This window comes from Accipiter gentilis, chromosome 7 (assembly GCF_929443795.1).
Source record: "Accipiter gentilis chromosome 7, bAccGen1.1, whole genome shotgun sequence".
NCBI lineage: Eukaryota > Metazoa > Chordata > Aves > Accipitriformes > Accipitridae > Astur > Astur gentilis.
This window is the reverse complement of record NC_064886.1, coordinates 42945536-42967275: the sequence shown is the minus strand read 5'-3', so window position 1 is coordinate 42967275 and position 21740 is coordinate 42945536. Positions and strand designations below refer to the sequence as shown.

Below are 21740 nucleotides of genomic sequence, written 5' to 3'. Positions count from 1 at the left end.
GTCCCCCCAAATGTTCGGGGCTCCACTGACCCTAACAATGGTATTAGATGTAATTACTTGTGCTCCTGATTTCTCTTGCCCTCCCTGGTCCTCCCAGGGTCCCATCGGCTGGCAGGGAAATCTGGGGCTCCCTGTCACCCCCTTGGCACCAGGCAGGGCCGGACCAGCATCCCGCTGCCTTCCCAGTGCACTGTTCCCACACTGGGATGGACCTCACTGGTCAGGGAGCTGCAGGGCACGACCGCCATCCTCTCCCCCCGTGGTGTTATCCATCCCCATCGCCTGCTGCTGCGTGGCTGGCAGCTCACACATGAAGTCAAATAGGGACAAAAATCCGTTTATAAAGGTAAGGTTTATCAATACCGCCTGTCCTCCAGGAAATCGATGACCTTCAGACGTGGGCACCGGTGTCAGCGTGCGCACACACACACACACACACACAAAGGCACAGGCGTGCATGTGCAGTATAATTCACGCTGCATCTGCTCCCCGGCGCCTCCAACACCCTGCTCGGCTCTCCCCCCACCCCACGCCGGACCCTGTGCCCACTGCGGCTCGCACATCTTGCCACGCCGCGGACACAGCCGAAAACTGAGCCCAGCTCCTGCCTGGCCACACCATTCCTCCCCATCTCCCTGGGCTCGCTGCACATTATTCAAGGCTTCACGGCTCTCCTATCACACTGAGGTCACTGCAAGCCCCTGGCAGCCATCCCTGCCCCTTCATCCCCCCGTCTTTCCCCCTCCGTTATCGTGGCAGGGCTCTGTCCCAGTGGTGCCAGCACCCCTGCCATGGCTCCGTGCCGAGGCCCGGCTGGTGGGGGAGCACCTGGGTGGGGGAGATGCACTGGGTTGGTAAGCGCCGCTGGTATTTATTTGTGATTTTTATTTATTCTTCACTTCTGCAGGGAAATGGGAGGTGGCGCTTGGTGGAGCGGGGAGGTGGATGGAACCGATTCACAGCAGGTTATGGGGCATCCCATGGAGAGCAGGATCCCACCGGTGAGGGGATCCACTCGCTCTCTGGGGCTCTCCCTCTCTATAAACTGAACGACGGGGAAAGTCACTGAGTCCGTGGGAAAGGGCAGAGAGGATGCAAAATTACCAGGCATCACCGCAGCTGGCTGAAGACAGGAGTTTAATCTACAGAGTAATTTCATCTGGCGATGAGTTGCACGTGGCCTGAGGCAGAGCTATAATGGGAACGAGCATCCAGAGAGGCAGACGAAGGCAAGGCGAGGGAGCCAGGCTGCCCGGCCAGCCCTTCCCACCCGGACAGAGCGGCTCCGGTGGGTTGGCATCACGGAGCTGAGACCCACCGAGGGCCAGTGGGGCTTGTCTGCCCCCGAGCAGCTGCTGCTGGGACCAGCTCGGGGTGGATGCGGAGGCGTTTGTGGTGTCAGCTTTTCACCTGCCTCCCACTACCTACATGGGGCTAAATAGAGCAACTCTGGCCAGCGTGTACCTGCTACCCAGTGGGCCGTTCTGGGCCAGGACCTTCCAGCTTTCACCCTATGCTTCGCTTTGAGACCCAGGGCTGCCCCGAGCCTCCTGCAAATGGCTCCTGCACAAGAAAGGTGGCCCTGCAGCTCCAGCTCAGTTCAGCCAAAGAGGAGACCACACTGGATGAATCCTGCTTTGTTTTGGACTTTATTCATGGACCAGACTGTAGTGAGCCCAGACTTGCCACTGCTGATCACCGCAGGTACCTCATCAGTGGTGTTGTAGAGGGAGAACAGATGCGGTGGAGGACCAAACACACCCTGGGCTCCGCGGTCCTGGCCTGAAGCCTTGCTCTAGGCTGAGTAAAAGCGCTGCAGAAGCTCCTTCTTGTTGACTTTTCCCATCTGATTGCGTGGGATCTCCTCCACCACGATCAGCTCGGTTGGGATGGTGTACGGTGCCATGGTCTCCCTGCATTGCAGAAGCACACTCCGTTACAGCTGACAGACCAGCACTTCCAGCCCCTCCATCCCACAGAGCCCATCCTGAGACCTCACGAACACCACCAGACCTGGGGGGGATCTGCTCTGGGACCCTGCGTCCTGCAGCCTGACACGGGGTACAACTGAGCCGCCCCAGCCACAGCTCTCCAGGCAGCAGGGATTTGGTTGCGAGTGAGTGGCTTTGGCCGAATGTTGACCATGCCCTGGCTCTCTCCTAAGGGCTCAACGCAGACCCCGGGAGAGCTGCGAGGCTGAGTGGTCGCACCGTTCACTCATCACGCATTTCTGTGCTGCAGAAGAGGGGGGCTGGAGAGCAGCCCCTCTAACAGGCTGAGCTGTCCTGGGAGCACCCACAGCCCTGAGCAGCAATAACTGTGCCCCCCCACCCATGCCCCAGGAGCCCATTTAGGCTCAGCCCTGGACCCCAGCCCCATCCTGAGCTGTGCCTGCTCCCAGCCTGTCTCTGCAGGGAGCCGTGCACTCGGAGGTGCGGAGCTTGCCTCCAGCCCTATCCTTGCCCCTCTCTCCTGGGAGGACTTTGGCCCCACACCATAGCTCATCTCTGGCCCCGTTTTGCTCCTGCCTGTGCTCCCTGGTTGCGCTCTGGACCCGGCTCATCGCTTGCTGCGTTTTGGGCTGCTCGTGGACTAGAGATAGGAGCGACTTGGCAGGGACTCGCAGCCACGCGCTCCGGCCCACGGGGGCTCTTCCCGCTGCGGGAGGGAGTCTGAGCACCGAGCATCATCCCCGTGCCCTTTGCAGAGCGCAGAGGGGGGGCTCTCCTGCCTTCTGCTGCCTGTGTGTCACCAACCTGGGGCCGTGCCCAGCTCCGGCAGCGTCCTGGCACTGACTCTAATGCGAGATGCCAAGTCTGCTGAGCCCTTCAACCATCCCCTGGCTCTCCTCCTCCTCCCCCTCCCCAACCGCCACCAGCACCCCCTGCCATATGGATGCCTCTAACTCGGGATGGCGCCTGTCGCCGGGAAGCACGATTGGAGGCGAAAGCAGCAGAATGAATCACTCTGAAGAGGGACATGTGTCTCCTGCCAGGGAGTGCGAGAAAAAGGGCCAAACGAATGTAAGTGACATAAAAAATAAAGGGGAGAGACAGGGTGAGAGGGAGAGGCAGGCGGTGGGGGGGAGTCGGAGCGATGCCCAGAGCAAGTGCTGGGCAGGGAGCAGCAGCCCCGGTGGGCGGCTGACCCCTCCGTGGGCTTTTGTTTCAAGGGCTCCTGCCCTTGCTCTGCAGGGACAGAACAGCACGTCGTGTCTGCCCACGGAGCTGGGAACGGCGATGGGAAGAGATGTGCAGGGAGAAGGGGGAACACCCTGGGAGGGGGGCAGGCAGGGAAGCATGTGGGGGGGCCGAGCGCAGCCCCCTGCCCTGCAACAGGGACCCCAGAGCAACACCTGGGTGACACGCAAAGCGCAGCCGTGTGGGGCGGACGAAGGGATCTGCTGGGGTCACCAACATCCCTGCCAGGAGGCTTAGGGATGAGCAGCCATCACACCGCACGGTGAAGGTCTCCCTTCCCTGCTCTCCATCGCTCTTGCCCTGTGCTGAGGCCAGGGAGGGTCCTGGATGGAGAAGCCCAGATCACCAGAGCCCGTACGGACCAGGACAGGCTGAGCCTGGCCGAGAAAGGGCATCTCCGCTTGCAAGAGAGGACATGAGTAAAAACAAGCAAAAGCTGCTGGTGGCCGTGGAGCTGCCCTGGGAGGAGCAGGAGTCCCAGATGACCAGCAGCCAGAGGGTTAACGTGGGTGCACAGCACAGAGGTGGCAGCAGAAGGGACACCCTGGCAGGGTCTTGGCCCCTCTGCCCCAGCAGCCACCCCTGTGGGTTTGGTTTCTTTGCTTCTCTTCCCCCACTACGTAACTGTTTAATCAGAGCAGCAGCCGGCCAGCTAGCATCTTCCTTGCATTTGCTAAATCGCAGTCCCCCAACTGTGATTTTTGCAAATCCAGGGGAAATCTTTAATTGGCTGCTGCGCAGCCCCTGATGAAACAAGTGCTCCTGCCGCTTACAAAATAGCGCCAGCCTTGCCAAAAATATCCGCAGCCTGAAGGAGGGAGTTGCCAGGAAAAGAAAGAATCTGCTATTAAATATTTTGCTAATGGAATATTAGCGATAAACCCAGCGATTCTGCCTCCTGGCTCTTGCCTGCTTACGCTTCCATGGCTGATGCCCAAAACCTCGGCTGCTCTCTGACCGATTTGAACGAGGAGGTGCAGGTTTTCATGCCGAAACCTTGCAGGATGGCAGGCAGCTGCTTTGTGCCATGCTCACTGGTACTGCTATGACTCCAAGCAAGGTCCGTGAGCTCTGGTGTCTCCCCGCTCTCCAAACCCCATGGGAGAGGTCTCTGGGATTAACTGGGGACTGAGCTGGGCCAGCTTCCAGCAGGTAGGAAGGCAAGCAAGGAGCGATTGCAGCAGCACCAGGGAAAAGCTGAGCAAATATTCTTGCTGCTGAGAAAACATGAAGCTTCCCCTGCTCTGGTGCTTGCTCTGTGCTTTCTGCCGGTGGCTGGGCTGCGGGGCAAGAGCCACACGGCCGTACCGTGCAGGTCATTTATCAAAGGCACTTTTGGGGTGAGAGGCCCATTTATTTCCATTGTCTTGCGTGCTCGGTGACCTCCTGGTTGGAGCTGTGGTCTTTTCTCCATCGCCAGAGCCTGAGGTGCTACGTTGCTGCCAGTCACCCCTTCCCTGACGTGTCCCTAATGAGGACGCTGCAGGCTTTGAGCCTGCTTTCCCCATGCCGTGCCGCTCACCGTGCACTGCCCTGTGGCATCCTACCTGGCCCAGTCCTTCAGGTCCTTCACGGAGAGCATCTTACCCTTGCGCAGCTGCACGACGGCACTGACCCGCTGGCCCCAGACCATGTCCGGAGGCCCGATCACAGCAACATCTGCAGAGAGAGCAGAGGACTCCTCTGCCTGAAGAAACCTGAGCGATTTCTGGGGTCAGGGGTGGGGTAGAAGAGGGGTTCAGCACCGCTGGTAGGTGCCAGCAGCAGTGGTGGGCAGGGAAGAGCAGCGTGTGGAGGAGGATGCCGTGGGATGGTAGTATGGGAAAAGACCAGGACTTTTGTGCTGACACGATTTCCAAGAACAGAACTTTTCACCAAGGAAAAGGCAGGAAGCCCCATGGTTTGAGTGATTTAGAGTCAACGGGGAGGAATATGATTTACGGAGTGGTGTGGAGCCGGGGGCACCGCTTCCATCCCCTCGTACAGGGTCATGCACAAGGGCAGGACAGATTTAATTATAGTCTCATTTCCAAAATCAGATGAGAGCTGCTGCTGACTTGGCACCCCGCCACAGGCTTCACAGCTTCAGCCCCAGGAGACAAGTAACAGCGGGCTTTAAATGCAGCCTGCTCTTTACTCGGACCCAGCCTCACTAATGGGAAGGCTGGGAAAGAGCCTCCAGGCAAGACCCCTCGGGCAGCCTCCTGTCTGCACCCGCTGAGCCACGGCTGTCGCTCGAGCCAGGCTCCCACCCACCGTCCGTCCCTTCTCGGCACGACACGGGGACCAGGGAAGAGCAGCGTACCTGTGATGTGCGGGTGCGCGAGCAGATGACGCTCTACCTCCAAAGCGCTGATTTTGAAACCCCCGTTTTTGATGATGTCCACCGAGGTGCGGCCCTTGATCCAGTAAACGCCGTCTTTGTACGCTGCCGTGTCTCCTGAAAAGCAAAGCAGGCTCCATCAGAGGCCGTCCCCTTGCTTCTCCTCTGCCTTTCCTGCCGTGTGGATGTGATGCTCGGGCGATGCCCAGGGCAGGGGCTGAGCCCGGCTCCCTGAACTGGCACGTGGGGAGAGCCACGCTTAGCATGACGTTCATGAGCATCTCTGCAGAGACCCCAGGGATGGCGTGTCAGCCTTCCCCACATGACAGCCTGCTCCTGGGGTCATGCAGAGAGGAGACAGCCATTGCTTTTCTGTGGGGGGAAAGGGAAGAATAAGGCTATGGATCCAGAAGTCCTTTAATATGGAAGCAATGAAAATAGGAGCCGTTGCTGCAGGGGGACACGTTCCCCAGCACACTCTTGACATGGACCACAAGACAAGCAGGTTCCAGGTCAGTCCCTTCCTCGCATTCCTGGCAATCACCAGTCACAAAGACCTCAGTTGTCCCACCCCGGTAGGACATGACTCCTCCTGGACCTCTGCCATCACCGAGGCTGCTCAGCCCCCATCACATAGTCCCCAGCCTCTTCTTACTCCCACCCGCTCACCCATGCCAGCGACGAGACGTCTGCCTCCAGCACCCTGCAAAAGCCACGGCGGGTCTTTCCTAGCAGCTCCAGCACTGTATGCGTGCCCTGACCGCAGCCACCAGCCCCTGTGCCACCCCTGGGAGCAGCCTTGGCTCCGGGGACTTCCAGCTGACAACACCACTGCTTGCGTGGAGGGGCTTTCCCCCACTCCTGCATGGCTACTACTAATAAAAAAAGATGGGGGACGACGTTGGGAAGATGAGACTGTCCCAAGCAACACGTTGGATCCGACCTGTCCTTTCTGCAGGGGGAGAAGGCGTGTGGCAGGTGTGATCCGGTAATTAGCCGCTCGCGCTGAGGCTGGGAAGATTGAGGAGAGAGGTCATGTCAGCACAACCTGGCTAAATGCTTAACAAGCTGGTGCACTTTGATAGCTACTTAAGATGATTACTCACATCCTGCTAATAGAGCCTTTGCCAACCGGTGGGCGAGGGGGGGCTGAGGACCTCGCATTTCCATTTCAGAGCCTTGATGGCAGCACCAGGGGGGCCCTTAGCTCTCCCCCCTGTGTGTCAGCCTCCATCCTCTCCTTAATGATACGCGCTGCCATTGTGTCCACACACCCGGCCCGCTCCCCGCTGCGGCTTCGCTCGCAGACCTCATTTCACTGCCGGCTGGAAAGCTCAAACGCGGAGATGACACGGAGATTGGCAGTGGGAAAAAGCAGCTTCCAACAAAGCGGGGTGAACCGGCACCGCTGGGGCTGCAGGAGTTCCCACGCTCGCTTGCCTTGTCCTCCATCCAGGCGTGTGTCCCAAATCTGGGGAATGAGGACAGCCTGGGGTCCTGGACCCCAGCATCCCTGCGGCTGGGAGCCCGCTGAGCCAGGAAGACCTGCTAAACCTCTGGTTTGGGGGAAAGCTGTGCAAGAAGCATGCCAAGTGCGCTCTGAGGGCTCTGGTAGGCGTCAAGACCTGGGGACTTTGTTGGGTGGCCCAGGGAAGAGCCTCCCCACTGCCAGGGACCGCGGGGACCCCAGTCCTCTCCTTCAGAGATCAGGTCCTCTCTCCTCCAGGGGACTCGCAGTGTCACCCCAGCAGAGATGAGCACACCCCACCATCCATGTCGCTGAACCCCACCTCTGCCTCGCTCCCCTCCTTTCCAGTGGTCCTTCTGCCCCCCTCCCCCCAGTGCTGCTTTGCAGTGCTCCCGGCACGCTCCACAGCCCAGGTACCATAAGATATGTCCACCAGCTAAGCAGCTTTACAAACCCCCGTTTCCAGCTCACTGCGGAGTTTGCACGTGGTGTGTGCGAAGGCAGCGAATGCCCAGAGATTTACGGTGTCAGAGCAATGAAATATTAGAATCAGTTCCGAAATTTGGGCTGCTCCCCAAAAGAGCTGTGTCCCTGCTCAGCTGGCACATGCCAAAATCCTGAGCAGCTCATCTTGCTCAGTTCAGCCAGGGAATGATTAATTGTTCCTGTATTTGCCTGCCTGGCTCTTGGCTCTCTCCTGGATGTTGAAGGCTGTCTGGAATATTTTAAAGTTGTGGGAGAGTTTTAAACTCGGGCTCTCTGGGTGTTTGGCTGCTTGGGGTTGAAAGGAATTCATGACTGCTGTGATAAACTACCTTCTGCGCCTGGTATCACTGTGGCATGTGTGACTGACACAGGACCAGAGAGTGAACATTAATTAAAACGTGGCACTGGGGGACTGGAGAGCCACGAGCTTTCGGCAGGGAGATCAGGAGCTGCTTATTCATACAGAGAAGACAGGGAGAGGAGAGGGAATTCAGACCTGGTTCAATGACACACAGTTCCCATGTTGTTCTTCACGATTTAAACACGCAAAAGCTACCACAGTTGTATTTTCCCCTGCTCTGCGATGGGGAGAATGGTCCCAGGGACAGGTCCGGGGACAGTTGGCTCCATGAGACAGACCTGGGTGGGGGCAGGAGATTTCTCTGCACTAAGGTCTCCCAATGTGAAAGCTGAAAAGCTCCATGCCTGCCGGACGACTCGGTCCCCTTATCTCTCCTTACAATGAGCAAGGACTGAATTTACATCCCTGCGTGCCCTTGAGTCTGTTGGGGAGGTGTCAGCCACGGCTGATTTCTCTGGAGCCTGTTTGCAAAGCAAACTGCCAGGGCAGAGCCTGTCACCGGAGTCTCGTCTCTGCCCACTCCCGTCCCCCCGTACACGGGGCACGGGGCAGAGCGGCACACGCAAGCCCCAGCGTTGCCTGACCTCGGCATCCCACTTCCAGCGAGGGAAACCTCGGCGCTTCGCTTGCGGCAGCGGGATTTCAGGGCATGTCTGTACTATAACAAAATACCTGAGCTGGCAGCAGCCTGAGCTCCCAGGACTGTGTGGACTATCCAGCCCGGCCCCGCAAGCCGTGCCGAGGCGATGTGGGTGCTGTGGTGGAGCAGGCTTGTTAGGCTGGGCACTGTGCCCAGCTGGCTCAGCTGGGTGGCAGCTGGAACCAGGCTGGCTGAGGGCTAGCCCGCCTGAGCATCCCTGCATGGCCATTGCCAGCATCCCTGCATGGCCATCACCCCTGCACGGCCATCACCAGCATCCCTGCATGGCCATCACACGTGCATGGCCATTGCCAGCATCCCTGCATGGCCATCACCAGCATCCCTGCACAGCCATCCCCTGCCTTCCCAGCTCTGGCAGGGTCTGCTTACTCCTGCCCGTGGAGACATGCACTCACACTCAGAGAAGTGCCGCTGCCAACCGCGAAATGTGCTTTTTGAAGGAGACACGCTCCCCAAGCTGTCACCCTCCCAGATGTTCCCCACGCAGCCAGGGCCGGGAGGAAAGGTCATTTCAGATTGGGGATGGAGAGGCAGGGGACACCCCCTCCTCGCCGCTCACCTTCCCTCCCTGTGCTCCCCACAAACGCCGTCGCTGCTTCTCACATGGATCCCTCCAGCCCCGTCAGCGGCACGGCGTGGCGGGCGGACAGCATTATTATTGCGATTATTGTGAGCTTCTGGGACGAGCTCTGTAATTTCCCCCTGTCTCTTTCTTCCCGTCTCCTCTCTCCCATAAGCCGAGCATCAGGGTCTTGCTGTCACTTCCCGTGCTGACAGGACAGAGCACGCTCCGGGGGACCGCCGTCCGCCGAGGACAGCCACATTACCCTCTGCCCTGTGCCATCTGCTACCAGCCGAGCACATCAAGACGGCGTGTGCACCGGCACATCCAGCACAGCAAAGTGCTTGCTGCCTCCCAGACCAGCGGGGATTTCCTGGGCCAGGGAGACTAGTTAAAAGGATGCTGTCGTTTGCTTAATGACTCTCCCCCGCATGCTGCCGTTAAACAGTGCTAAGAAAATCATTTCCAAACCTGGCCCTGCACCGAGGGCCCATGGCGAGGGTTGTGCCCATCTGCCCCGGGGGTCCCTATGCGGGTCCCCGTGTCCAGTGGTGCATAAGCCCACCCAGTCCCTGCAGGCAGCGCTGCCGCCGGTGTCATGCTCCGTCCCTGCCGGCTGCCCAGGCTTTTTCTGCTCCGTGATGCAGGCAGCCACCTCCAGCGGGCTGCAGACCACAGTGCTCCTCATCCAGCAGCCCCTGAAAGCTTTGCCAGTGTGGGGACCTCCTCCCCGGCAGGCAGGGGCAACAGAGGCGATGGGGGGGGGGGATTTCTCGGTGGGGAACAGAGGTCTGCCCCCCATGAGATGACATCACCTTCCAAACCACTTTTTTGCCGACCCTCCTTTCTAGTTGGCTGTGCCCGTGGCTCCTGGCTGCTCCCAGGGAGCACCCAGCGCATCAGTGTGGGGACAGGAGGGACGCGGTGGAAGCGGTTCAGCAAACAGTGGGTTCAACACCTGCGTGATTCTGCTCCCAAACCACCACCTCTTCTTGTATGAAACAGGGATAACTGCCTTTAGTGTTGCCTGGCTGTCTCTCTTCCCTGTGCAAGCCTTTTAAACACCTCAGGCCAGGGATCCCACGCGTCCAGCCTGGCTGGGAGCCCCAGGGCTGCTGCGGCCGGAGAGGAGCCCAGCCAGCCCGGAGATACGCCTCGTCCTCCTGCTACGCCAGCCTCGTGCCCATTCTGCCTCCGGAGCTGCCCGCTCCTACTTAGGTTTCAGAAGGACTGACGTGAGCAGTGAGACAATCTCAGCTTGGGAATGGTGAGCCCCGATAGCGCCCCATCACTTCTCCATCCTCGCTCCCAAAGCCTTTCCCTTCCTCCTCCCTTCGGCACAGGAATCACCCCAGCAGCACGCAACAGCAGGGTCAGGACAGCCGTGCCTGTGCTCAGATGCTTCCCGCAGCACAGAGCCAGAAACGGTATTTCCTTCCTCGCAGCCAGCTGTGCAGGGAAGGGGATTTTGGCTGATGAGAAGATTACGGTCTCTGACACCACATCTCCGCCTCTGCTTGCCCGGGCCACCTCCGACCGAGCTCCTTTCATCAGACAAAGCAGCCAGCGGCAGAAGCCTCCGTCGCACGTGGCTCAGCTCCGGTGCTGCGGCGCAGCTGATGCTGGCGAGGCCATGGGATTATTGTTTCCCTGACAGCAGCCGTCACCGCTACCTTTGGATTTGTTTCAAGACGCTCAGTGGGCATCTGTTCTGCGAAATGTTAAAGGCTCTGCTGAGCTGCATACTGAACAGGCTCCTGCGCCGGTTGAGCTGGGGGTGGGCTGCACTTTGCCAGAGTTTTAGACAATTCTGTATATCTATATATGTAGAATCACAGAATGGTTTGGGTTGGAAGGGACCTTAAAGATCATCTAGTTCCAAACCCTCTGCCATGGGCAGGGACATCTTCCACTAGACCAGGTTGCCCAAAGCCTTATTCAACTGGCCTGTTTTTTAAATATATATATATATGTGTGTGTGTGTGTGTGTGTGTGTGTGTATAACAGGCAGCAGCCTGGCTCAAGCAGCACAGCTCTGAGTAGCGAGGAGGGGCAATGTGGCCAGGCCAGGCCTCCCCATCAAGCTGCCGAGGGCTGCCCGTTCAGCACCTTAAAGCAAGCTGTGGCCATCTCCATCGGCCTGCTGGCTCAGCCAGCACCATGCCGTGCTGACCCATGGCTCAGCCCTTGGAGACAACAGGCTGGCATGAACCACAGCACTGAGTGAAAGGCATAAAAGACCATTTCCAGGCTACCTTTGTTTTAAAAATGAGGCTTTTGGGTAAGATCTATTTAGAGGAAAGGGTTATCTATAGATAGTTACTTGGCAATGGCCGCCGGACTGTAGACACATGCCTTGCCCAAATGAACTCTAAGAAGCAGACATGTTGCAATGGAAACCCTATTTCCAAACTCAAACCCTAGAGATTTCTGCAATGAGGTCCTTCAAGTTGCAAAATACTTGTTGCAAAGACGAAAGAGCCCTTGTGACTCTGCCACTACGGCTTCAGTTTGTGCCCCTCCTTCGCCGAGTGGCAAGATCTCCCAGCGACTAATGCGGTGCCTGAGCTGCTTTCCCAGGACGTGCTGAACAAGAGCCTCTTTGCTCCCAAGAGCAGAGCTCCAGGAGGAAACCTGCCCTGGAGCTCCTGTGCCAACACCCTCGCCCATGGGTCAGCTTGTTCCTGGCAAACACGGTAACGTTTCTACATCAAAGGTGTCATGAGCAAACATTTGAACAAACTATTGACCAAGAGAACACTTTGGCTGGAGAAATGACATGCTGAGCTGCTTGGAGAAGTTCTGAGATAGCAGAAGTATGCAGGAAAAAATGAGACTTTTCAGGTAAATGATGAAGAATGGTGACTTCAGCCCAGTCTAGATGCAGACTGTCTTAGGATCTGCTGGAAAACCCCAACAAATGGTGATAGCATTGCCCTTATAATGGGTCTAACCCACCAGGCTTCATTAAGTGAAGACCTCAGACCTGCAAAGGGGTGCTGAGGAGAGGTTGGCACACGGGAGCTGCACCCCAGGAGGAGCCCACCCTTGGCACAGCCGCTGCCGACATGACATCCCTGCTCACTGGGGACAGATGTTACTCGGATGCCTGGAAGAACGGTGACACGAAAGATTGTTTGGTAACACGTGTCGCCAACTTGGCGGCAACGACAGTGCCGGTTGTGCTGCGACATGAGCTTCAGCTGCGGCTCTGTGAGCCGAAAACCGGCACGCCGAGATGACACGAGAGCGACGCGGCACCACGCTGACTTGCAAATTGTCACACAGCCTTTCCTGGCTTCTGGGAAGTTTTTCACCATCCCCACATTATTTATACACCTATTCCTTTGTGTTCAAAGCTCCCCAGAAGGGACGTGCCAGGTGTTTCCCAAGTGTCTTGTCATGCCGTCCCAGCAGATGGGAGGCAGGACACCTGAGGATGCGCACTGCAAAGTTTGCAAACCAAAGCCACAGAGTCTACCAATGTCACGAACGCAGCCTGGCCTGGGAGCATCAGAGCGGATTTTGCTGTTTGCAGCTGCGATATGAAAGACTCGCTCAGGACCTCCCTGGCTGCATTGCTGGGCAGGATTGAAGCTGGGCAGATCCAGCACTGGTAATGCTTGGCACAGTAGCATTCGTGCACATCAGCAGTGCGGAAAAGCAGCAGGAAACGGATGCCAGTGCCCTGGACTTGAGTCTAGCCTCAAACACAACCTTTTCCTTGGTCCCGCTCGGGCACTGGCAGCGTGGAGAGGACAGCCTGGACTCAGGCCAGGTCCAACCTTCACAAGGGTACTTGCAAAAGATGAAGATAGAAGCATACAGTGTACGAACGCTTTGCTGGAAGCACACAGGAGGCATTAGGGGAAGCATCGTGCACAGCTGTGGTGTCAGAAGAGAAAGCCTCAGCCCTGCTTTGTGTATTATCACACCTAGTCCAGCTTGAGGATGTGCTCCCTGAAGGACAGGAGAGCGGGGACACTCAGGACTCTGTCTCCCCAGGGCACAGCACGGCAGAAGGGTCTGCGAACATCCCTGCCACCTCCCATTCACAATTACACGGTGCTTTTGCAGACCAAGTGCCTCACAGCAGAAAATACCAAGAAACAGCAAAACATCCCTTTGAAAGGGAATCTGTTTTGTTGAGAAGCAAAAAGTGGATTATTTTACCCTCCTGCTATGGTAGCAGCTAATGCTCTCATTGGGACCTCCAGAGTCTTGATCAAACGCTGCAAAGCATCCCCCTGCGTGGGGCACAGCCTTCGCCCCGGTAAATGGTGCTCTCAGGCAAGGCTGGGCTCCCACGGTACCAACTAAGTGATTTGCTCCTGGTGGAAAGTGCTTGCTGACCCAGCAGGCTGGAGCTGCTCATCTGAACAGTTTCTTGGCTGCTGGAGTGGCTTTTCCAGGTTTCAGAAGTGCCTGTGGAAAAACGTGAAGGCGAGGAGCCCGGAGAGGCAAGCCGGGTCTCCAGGGCCACAGTAGTGGGGGGAATGCTGGTGGGCTCTTCCTTGCCGGCAGCAGAACGTGGTTTAAGCGCTTTCTAATATTAATTAGACATTTTGCTGCTAATGAATCACTCCAGATTTTGCAAAGTCTTGGCTTGACGCAGAGCCCAGCCCAGCGCTCCTCAGAGAGCTGGGCTGGAGAGCGGGGATGTCTCGCAGCCACTTTTCCAGGAGACACTGACCCGCAGGGACACAGAAGAGACCCGTGTGGCTCCCCGCCTGGGGACGGTCACCCCCCAAGCTGCCCGTGGATGGGGCAGGATGGCAGGGGACAGCCAGCAGACCTCCCTCAGATCCAGAGGGTCTCCGTTGACGGTCCATCCTGGATGGTCCCTGGGAAAGTGTTGTAATCGGTCCCGCTCCCCTGCCGCAGCACGGATCCTGGCCCGCAGCCATGCCCTCAGCCCGGCTCAGGACCGGCCCTGCTGCGACACTGCCGATGCTCCGCTCCTGCCGGGGCTTGACACCTGCTCTTTTGGGAGCCTTTAAGTTGTTTTGTTGTTGTTTTTGTTTGTGGGTTTTTTTCCCCCAAACTCTAGGAGGAATCCCTTGGTGTCAGCTGCTCCCCTGGCATGACAATCCCTCATTTCCAGAGATCAGAGATGGAGCGAGGCGCTCGCCTCCCTGCATTCCTCTGCACTGCCTGTACCTGGAGAATTGTTGCTCTCGCCAAACAAGCCGTGTCGGGGGGACTGGCAGGTTCCCAGCTGGCAGACCCCCGGGAAGCTTGCAGGGAGGCAGTCGGAATAATCAGTCTTTGCCCTTCTCCGGTGCCTTTCAGCTGAGGATCTCCAAGCACGCTGATCTGGAGGCTAATTAGGCAGAAATGGGAACAGCTGGCAGGACAGCGGCAGGATAGGAAGATGGGAAGCGGCCTCTTTGCTGCTCACACCACAGAGCAGCGGGCAGGAGGTTGTGCATCCATCTCTGCTCTACCCTAGGATTAACTCTTACCTACCTCCCGCTTCCCTAAAATCGTTGTTGATGCTCCTGGTCCATCCCAGGCTGAGGCAGAGCTCACCCTCTGGCAAACAGACACACAGCGGTGATGAGGACGATCATTTATTTTCCAGGCGGGATTGGTCCAACAGCCTGAAGAACCTGAGCCCTGATCCTGATGCTTGTGCTGGTTCGGACAGCAGAGCAAAAATCTGGGGGCTCAAACCCCCTTTGCCTGAACAGGGCATTGCGGGAGTGAGTCTAAATCCCCGGGACAGACTTCACCAGCACCCACAGCTGAACGGGGGCACGCAGGGGACGGCCACCCTGCCCACTCAAAGGCAGTTGTGGGACCACAGCTGGCAGGCATGTCCTCCTGCCTTTGGGCACAGCTTTTCCAGAGAAGCTGGGCAGGAGCAGGTTCCTGCCTGCAGATTAGGTCCGTCCTGGGCTGTTACACGCAGTCCAGCAGCAGAACACAGAAATGCTCCTTCCCGGTCTGAACACCAAGCTTTCGGCTTTGGAAGCCTCCTGAAGCGATAAGCTCCACGTGCCCATCTCGCCTCACATGGACAAGCATTTCTTTTCAGGGGTTTCAAGTTTTCCTCGCTCTTTCCAGGGCAGTTCAGTGTCTCACTGGTCTCCTAAATCCACGGAATTTACTTTTTTGTAGGTAACGCAGACACAGTGGGACGGAGAAGCCGCAGAGTGTGGCACGGCAGTGACATTCCTGCGGCTGCTCCGCCTGTCTTCCCATCCCTCTGGGCACAAGCTCCCCACGCGGCTCCCAGCCCCAAGCCCCATGCTCAGAGAAACAGTTTCTTCCCCCTGCCAGAGGCTCCCATGGTTGAGAAAAGCCACAGGCGGAGATGTGGGGTGGACAAAAGATTAGGAGGCGAGAGCTAAAGGCTGTCTATAGGAATTAGATAATCCGTCCTCTCTGCGGCCAAGCGCGTACCTTGACGGGCAGAGGGACGGGAGGCTGTGTGATAAGTCTCCGTTATGGACATAAACCTTTCCCTCCCCCCACGCAATGAAAACTGCATCAATAGATCCCCCATCTGCTCACATACATCACACACTTCACTCCAGTTTATTAGCTGGAATAAATCATAAATATTTCATTATATATCAACGATGCTCAACTCCGGGAAGGCGCAATCCATCACCTCGACACTCCTTGCGACCTGCCGCCATGCAATAAGCTTTCCAGTCTATTAAACAAGATTGATACAGTGTGCTAGAATGGACTAGGGGAATTTATTTATGGGGCGCTAGGAGAGGGAGGGCACCGAACGCGTGGTGCCGCATGGGCAAATCGGACCTGCTCTCATTAGCCCCTTGGACTAGGCAGCCCAACCAGAAAGCCCTGGAGCAGCAAGAGGCAAAGTCCTCCTCCGAGCATGCCGTGGGACTTCTGCCGTGGTAAGAAGATGCCACAGCAAAGCAGGGTCCAGGCTGAACCCCAAGGTGCCCTGGTCCAGATGCAGGACCCCGGGGTCCTGTGCAAGGAAGCTCCCGCTCCAGGCTGGACCGCTCGGATGGATCGGCAGAGCTCCAGGAGAAAGCTCCCACCTCTGCCCTGCTCAGCACCCTCAGGCTCATCGGCACAGAGAGGAGAGCCCAGCGCTGCTGTGGCTGCACAAGAGCAGTAGCTGCTGTTCTGCGCTGCTGCACAGGTTCCTCAGTGCTATGAGAACTAGCGTGCCCACAAATATTTACTGTAGTGCCAGGATTTTGCTACTCTTTGTAGCTCCAGGCTCATTTTAATGCCACACCTTCTCCTTTACTTCTGCCTACCGTGAAAGTGAACACGTTCTCCCGCTCAGCAGAGGCCAGCAGCAAACAGAGGCGACCTTTCCAATACACAGTGCAACCACAGCGCTGCTACTCGGCCTCCACCTCCACCATGTCCTATCGTGCGGGGCACTTCACCCTTACAACCTTATTGCTATTGCACGGGGCAGCAATGCTCCCACAACCTGTCGTTATCTCCCCTCTGTCAGCGGTGCAAGGATTAAGCGGTTCAGGGAAGGTGATGCAGAGCAGCTCCGAGCCCAAGCTCGATACTCTCAGCCCCTCGGCTGCTGCTTTTTCCATGCCGGAGCTGATGGAAAGCCTGGCAGAAGCATGTTTCCTCCATCAGGAACCTTGCAGACGGCTGCAGGTCAGCCCCCAACTCAGGAATCTGACCTCATCCACCCAAGAGAGACCTCGTCTCTCCAAGCCACATCTCCATTTAGGAGCAATGGCACCATTGCTGCTAGTAACTCTCTGGTTGAATATTGGGTGTGCGACCGGCTGATGAGTTACCAATGCTGATGGATGCTGAGCAAGATGCTAACCGGGCACACGGTAATCCGGAGCCTCTCCATGGCACGGTGCGCTGCTGGGATTGATTAGAGGCAGCCTTGCTCCTGAAGGGGATTGACACAGCCTCGGCAACGATGATGTATGTGTACATATCTATTTAATGAAATGCTAAATGATAGGCTAAATAACAGAAGCAACTTTAGCTTGATTTATTGCGTGGAAATGAATAATGTTTGTCACTGCTGTCAGCCATCTTGGCTAAGAACAGAGGTTACGAGCACAAATTGTAGCTAATTAACAGTAATTAGCACTTCTGAAATTCTGGATTTTGGCTCCTTTGCAGAGGCCGGTTGTGCAGCAGTGCATGTCCCAGCTCACGCAGGTCGCCTGCCGGGGCTGCCAAAGGCTCGTCACCTCTCCCCGCTCACCCCTCATCCACCCCAGCCCCTCAGCACACACATTCTCTGAAACCAGGCTGCTTTCCCAGGCTTGCTCCATTCCTCCTCTGCTCCCCTGCTGCTGCCTCACATCCCCGACCGCTTCAGCAGGGAAACGTGGGGGGAAAACCCTGGGCTCCTCTGGCAGCCTCTCGGCATCAAAGTTAACCAGAGCCAACCCCTGATCTCATCCTTTCTGCAGGCTCTTGGATCCTCTTTTGAGTTACAAGACGACCCAAGGAAGTTCCTATTAATCCTGATCCAGGGCGTGAAGTTGAAATCTTGAACTTCTGCTTTTGCACACCTTCTCCACCCTGCGCAGACTGCAATGGTGAGTCCTGCCGAGCTCCCAAAGACCAGCTTGCTGCTGCCTCCAGAGCCTGTCACAGCAGTGGAGCGGCTCTTTGGGGCTACTCAAGTCCATCTACCCTCGCCTGGTCACTTGGACCAGCAAAATGCCTTCCCTGGGCTCATGAAAAACGATCAAAAAGAAATGGGCTGCTTCTGCAGGGGCATGGGGCTTCTCCGAGGCGGTGTACCGAGGGGCTGGTGCGTGCCGCAATCATTAATAAAGCATCAAAGGCTCCTGAGGGGGAGAGTTTGAAACTTCTTCAAAAAACCCCCATGCATATTCATAATGCACCAATTATTCATGAGGAAACCATCTCCCCTCCCCAGCATCTACCAGGGCTCCTGTTTGCTCGGGTGCTGCCTGGGTGCAGTGCAAAAGCCTTTCCCAGCGACCCAGCCGAGCCACTGGCACCAGCTCTCTGCTGGGAGAAGTGCCGGCACCGCACTTCTCGAACCAGCAGCTATCCTGGCACCGGCAGCGCCGGTGCAGCACCCGTCTTGCTGTCAAAACCCTTCAGTGGAGCCCGGGAGCAGAAGAGAGGAGAACGGCTCAGCAGCTGCAGAGATGGGTTCCTGTGGTTGCGAAGAGGCAGGTCAGCTCGGAGAGGAGCCGGCTGCTCCCCTTGCAGGTCTCATCAACCGGTGCACGGTGTCAGAGAGCCTGGCGAGCCCCAGTGCCGATGCTCTGCCGGGTCGGGGGTGATGGGTTTTCTAGCAAACCCCAGCCCAAAGCCTCCTCAAGGTCCAGAGCAAGCTCTTGCTTCAACCCCCTGGAAGGGAAGAGCCCTTCACCCTCTGGTCAGATGAAGGAGCTGCCCCGAGGGGTCTGGATGAGGCCTCTCGCCCTGCAGACATGGGCTGCACAGCCACCAAGCTCAGCCCAGCACGGGGAGGTGGTGGGAGCCCTGGCAAGAGGTGCGCCAAAGACACCGTTATAACGAGGATGATACCGGTTGCTCCCATGCCTCCCCCCAAAACCATATCTGAGAGTAATAGGTGGCTGTCACGCTTTGCGGGCCACCGTCTACTGAGGCAGAGTGAGATTTCGACGCTGTTACAGATTTCTACCTGCGTGAAATCTGGAGGTAATTTAATGGCTCACGAGAAAGGAAATAAATCTATTAGAACGGAATCGCTGTTTGTTTACGTATCTTGCCATGAACATCACCACGAGCAGCAGCAGCAGCAGGTGTATGTGCAAGCACCATTTATTTACATAATAAAATTGCCAAGTAGATTTGTAGCTCAGGGGCATCCTTGCCTTTCCGTGCGCGTGCCTAACTCCCATTAGCACTAATGGCAGGCGCTGTGTGCTCAGCAAGCGGGGAACAGACCCTCCGACTGCCCTAATGGCTGGTACTAAGAGATGGAGGGATGCAGACATCTCAATGTGTCGGTTCCTCTCCTCTGACTCAGCCAGGGGATGGGAATTGCACCGCAGCTTCAAGCTGCTTTGCAGTCCTCCCCATCTGTGAGAGCTGTTGGGTCTGCTGCGAGCTGCCTGCTCCTGGAAGAGAGGGGGTTAAGTAACTGACTGCCCACTCTCAAAACTTCTCCAGAGACCCCTGAAGCATCCAGCACAAGGGAAAAAGAAAAGCAGAAAAAAACACCCCAGTCTGGAATGAATTCCTGTCATGCTCTGCAACAGGGAAGTTTGTTTGTATTCCACAGGCAGCAGCGCTGAGCCTGCTGTCAGAGCCACGCTGGGAGAAAGGGCAAAACCCTGCCGAGATGAAAGAATGTGAAGCACTGGTACAGCTTCCCCTGGCATTTACACCTGGAAAAAAAAAAAAAAAATCACTCAAGGGCATCTCACAAAGAGCTGTGCTAACAAGGCACTACTCCTCCCCACGCTGTGTGGCTGCATTGGTGGAGCGGGAGATGGAGCGGTGCCGGGAACGTTGGCAGCATCTCCGGGTACCTGGGAGGGGAAAGCTGCAGATAAGACAAGTCTGATTTCAACCCAGTAACCCTGAGCCGTGCTCTCCCCCACTCTGCTTCCAGCGAGGGGACAGGGGGAGTCAGGGACTTGCTGCCGGACAGACGAGGAATGCAGCTACCCCTTGTCTCGGCTGATAAATCAGTGAGACCTTCCCCTCCCACTTGTATTTTTTCAAAGGTTCCTTTGAGTTTATTGTACCTCTCAGGCAGCTGGGTGAGAAGCCAGGATGATGCTCACTGACCCCATGCTGCACCCGGGTCTGCCCTCGTGGCTGTTTGCACATCGTATTCCCTTCGCCATCCCGAAACCTGTTGGGTGCAAATCTCCCCCTCCACGCTCCGCTCTGCAACCCCGACCCGGCTGCTGTGAGTGGGCTCAGGCCACCACGCAGACCTGCCTCTGCTCGCAAGAGGACTTTTCTCCTGGGGGACCCTGCTCAGTCAGAGAGCTTTGCTGAGCACAGGAGGGAAGGCAAGGCAGTATTTAGGCAGGGGCAGATGAAGCCCTTGTGTCACTTTGTCCTGCTGCACCATGCCTTCACGCAGGATTCGGCCCAAGGGTGCAAAGGGCTGGTTTAAGGCTGGCAGGGGTGCTGGCAGCTCTCTGAAATCCACAGATGAACAGAGCTAGCAGCTTCAGCTTCGTCTGCAGACACATTAGGGGAGCTCGGAAAGCATCGTCCACTGCATCCCCTCCAAATCCCAAACCCTCTCCCACTCCCTGCGAGACGAGCTTCCCAGCATGCCCAAATGGCCAGCAGGTTTTGGCTAGCAAATACAAAGGCCCATCTCCATCCTATTGTTTTGGGGCCTTGGGGACTGCTGCATATGGTCCCTGCTCCAACCTTGGCTTGGGTTGGCATCAGAACCCCTCACACGACATATGCCAGCAGTGTCCTGGGCACCAGCTTTCAGCCAGGAGAGGCCAGCACCAAATGGATTAACAGAAAACCCAGGCTTTGGCAATGACTGGCAGCACCCTGGGTCCTGCCTGCCCTCGGCAGAGGTGCTGTACCTCGGTTCTGGGTACGCTCTGCACATGTAGCTCAGCATGACCAGGAGCCTCTCCAAGCACATCGCAGTCCTGAAGGACAAGCGGCAGATGAAGACTCCCCAGGCTGCACCCCCTGCTCCAAGGGTGCCATACTCCTCTAATGGAAAATAGCAGATAAACCAGCCGAGCCTTTGAACGTTTCTGCAAGCCAGGCGGCCAAGACTTTGTAGGTTCGCTCGTCATTAGCAGGAACTCATGGGTGACTGATATGACACAAGTAGGCTGGGCGGAGGGAGCCCCCCCGCTGCCTACAGCCAGAATTACTGCAGATGGGTTTGCCCAGAGGACAAGCCAGAAAAGAAAATGGGTAAGTAAAAATGAAAAACGTTTTTTTTTTCACATTAGCATTTAAATATTTATAGAAATCCCTGCAGACAAAGAGATGAAAAAGAAAACTCAAAGACTAATAAATAAGTAAGTGCTCCAAGGTGTGGCAGCCCAGCTGAACGCGGCTGCCACTCAGCTGGCGAAACTTTGAAGAACACGGTAACCATGCGTGCACAGCTAAAAATAATAATTGTAATAATAAAATCATTAAGACTAAACACCTCTGCTTTGGCTTCTGCCCTCTGCAGAACAGCTGAGGGATCAATTACACCTTAGCTAAAGAGAGCACTACTTCTTCTTTTCCATGCTGTGACCTGTCCCAGTCTCTGGTGAGACAAATTATTAAATAAAACAGAGATACTGATGGGAGGATGTTGACTAAGAGAGGCAGCGGTGGGATAGGAGGAAAGATATCTGCCTTAAATTGTTTGCTTAAATATACAGAAGCCTATACTTTTGCTTACAGCATAATAACATTAGTTGTAAGTAAATATGTTCTCAATTGTCTTGAGCAAAACCCAGAGGGAGGACTCTTGTCGAAAGTAAAGATCCTCTCAAAGCCAAAGATGTTCAGCTCTTCTTCAAGCACTATTACCAGCCCAACAAAATACCCAACACAAACCTCACCACTTAACGACGCCTGGCCTTGGAGCATGCCTGCTAAAAGCGATCCCTCGCTTTCCTGTGCTGAGGAAGGAAGGAAATCAGGCCGCTGGTTACCTGGCTCGTCCTACGAGCTGTAATCAATTTGAGCAATTCCCCGACCCTGCTCCACTTTCGGCTGTGCTGGGTTATGTAAATCAAAT

The 21740-nt window shown here is 56.5% G+C and overlaps 1 protein-coding gene across 2 annotated transcripts in view; it reads right to left on the bottom strand.

Annotated features, from left to right (window-relative positions):
• Positions 1-1211: 1211 nt before the first annotated feature.
• The window catches only part of ACSF3 (acyl-CoA synthetase family member 3), a 66903-nt gene continuing 46374 nt past the window's right edge, over positions 1212-21740 (bottom strand). For both annotated transcript variants that reach the window (XM_049806461.1, XM_049806462.1), the window contains exons 8-10: positions 5506-5640; positions 4748-4859; positions 1212-1913 (exon numbers count right to left, since the gene is read on the bottom strand). In XM_049806461.1, coding sequence (XP_049662418.1) covers positions 1796-1913; positions 4748-4859; positions 5506-5640 — 365 coding nt within the window. In that variant the 3' untranslated portion in view covers positions 1212-1795. The remainder of the gene's footprint in view (positions 1914-4747; positions 4860-5505; positions 5641-21740) is intronic.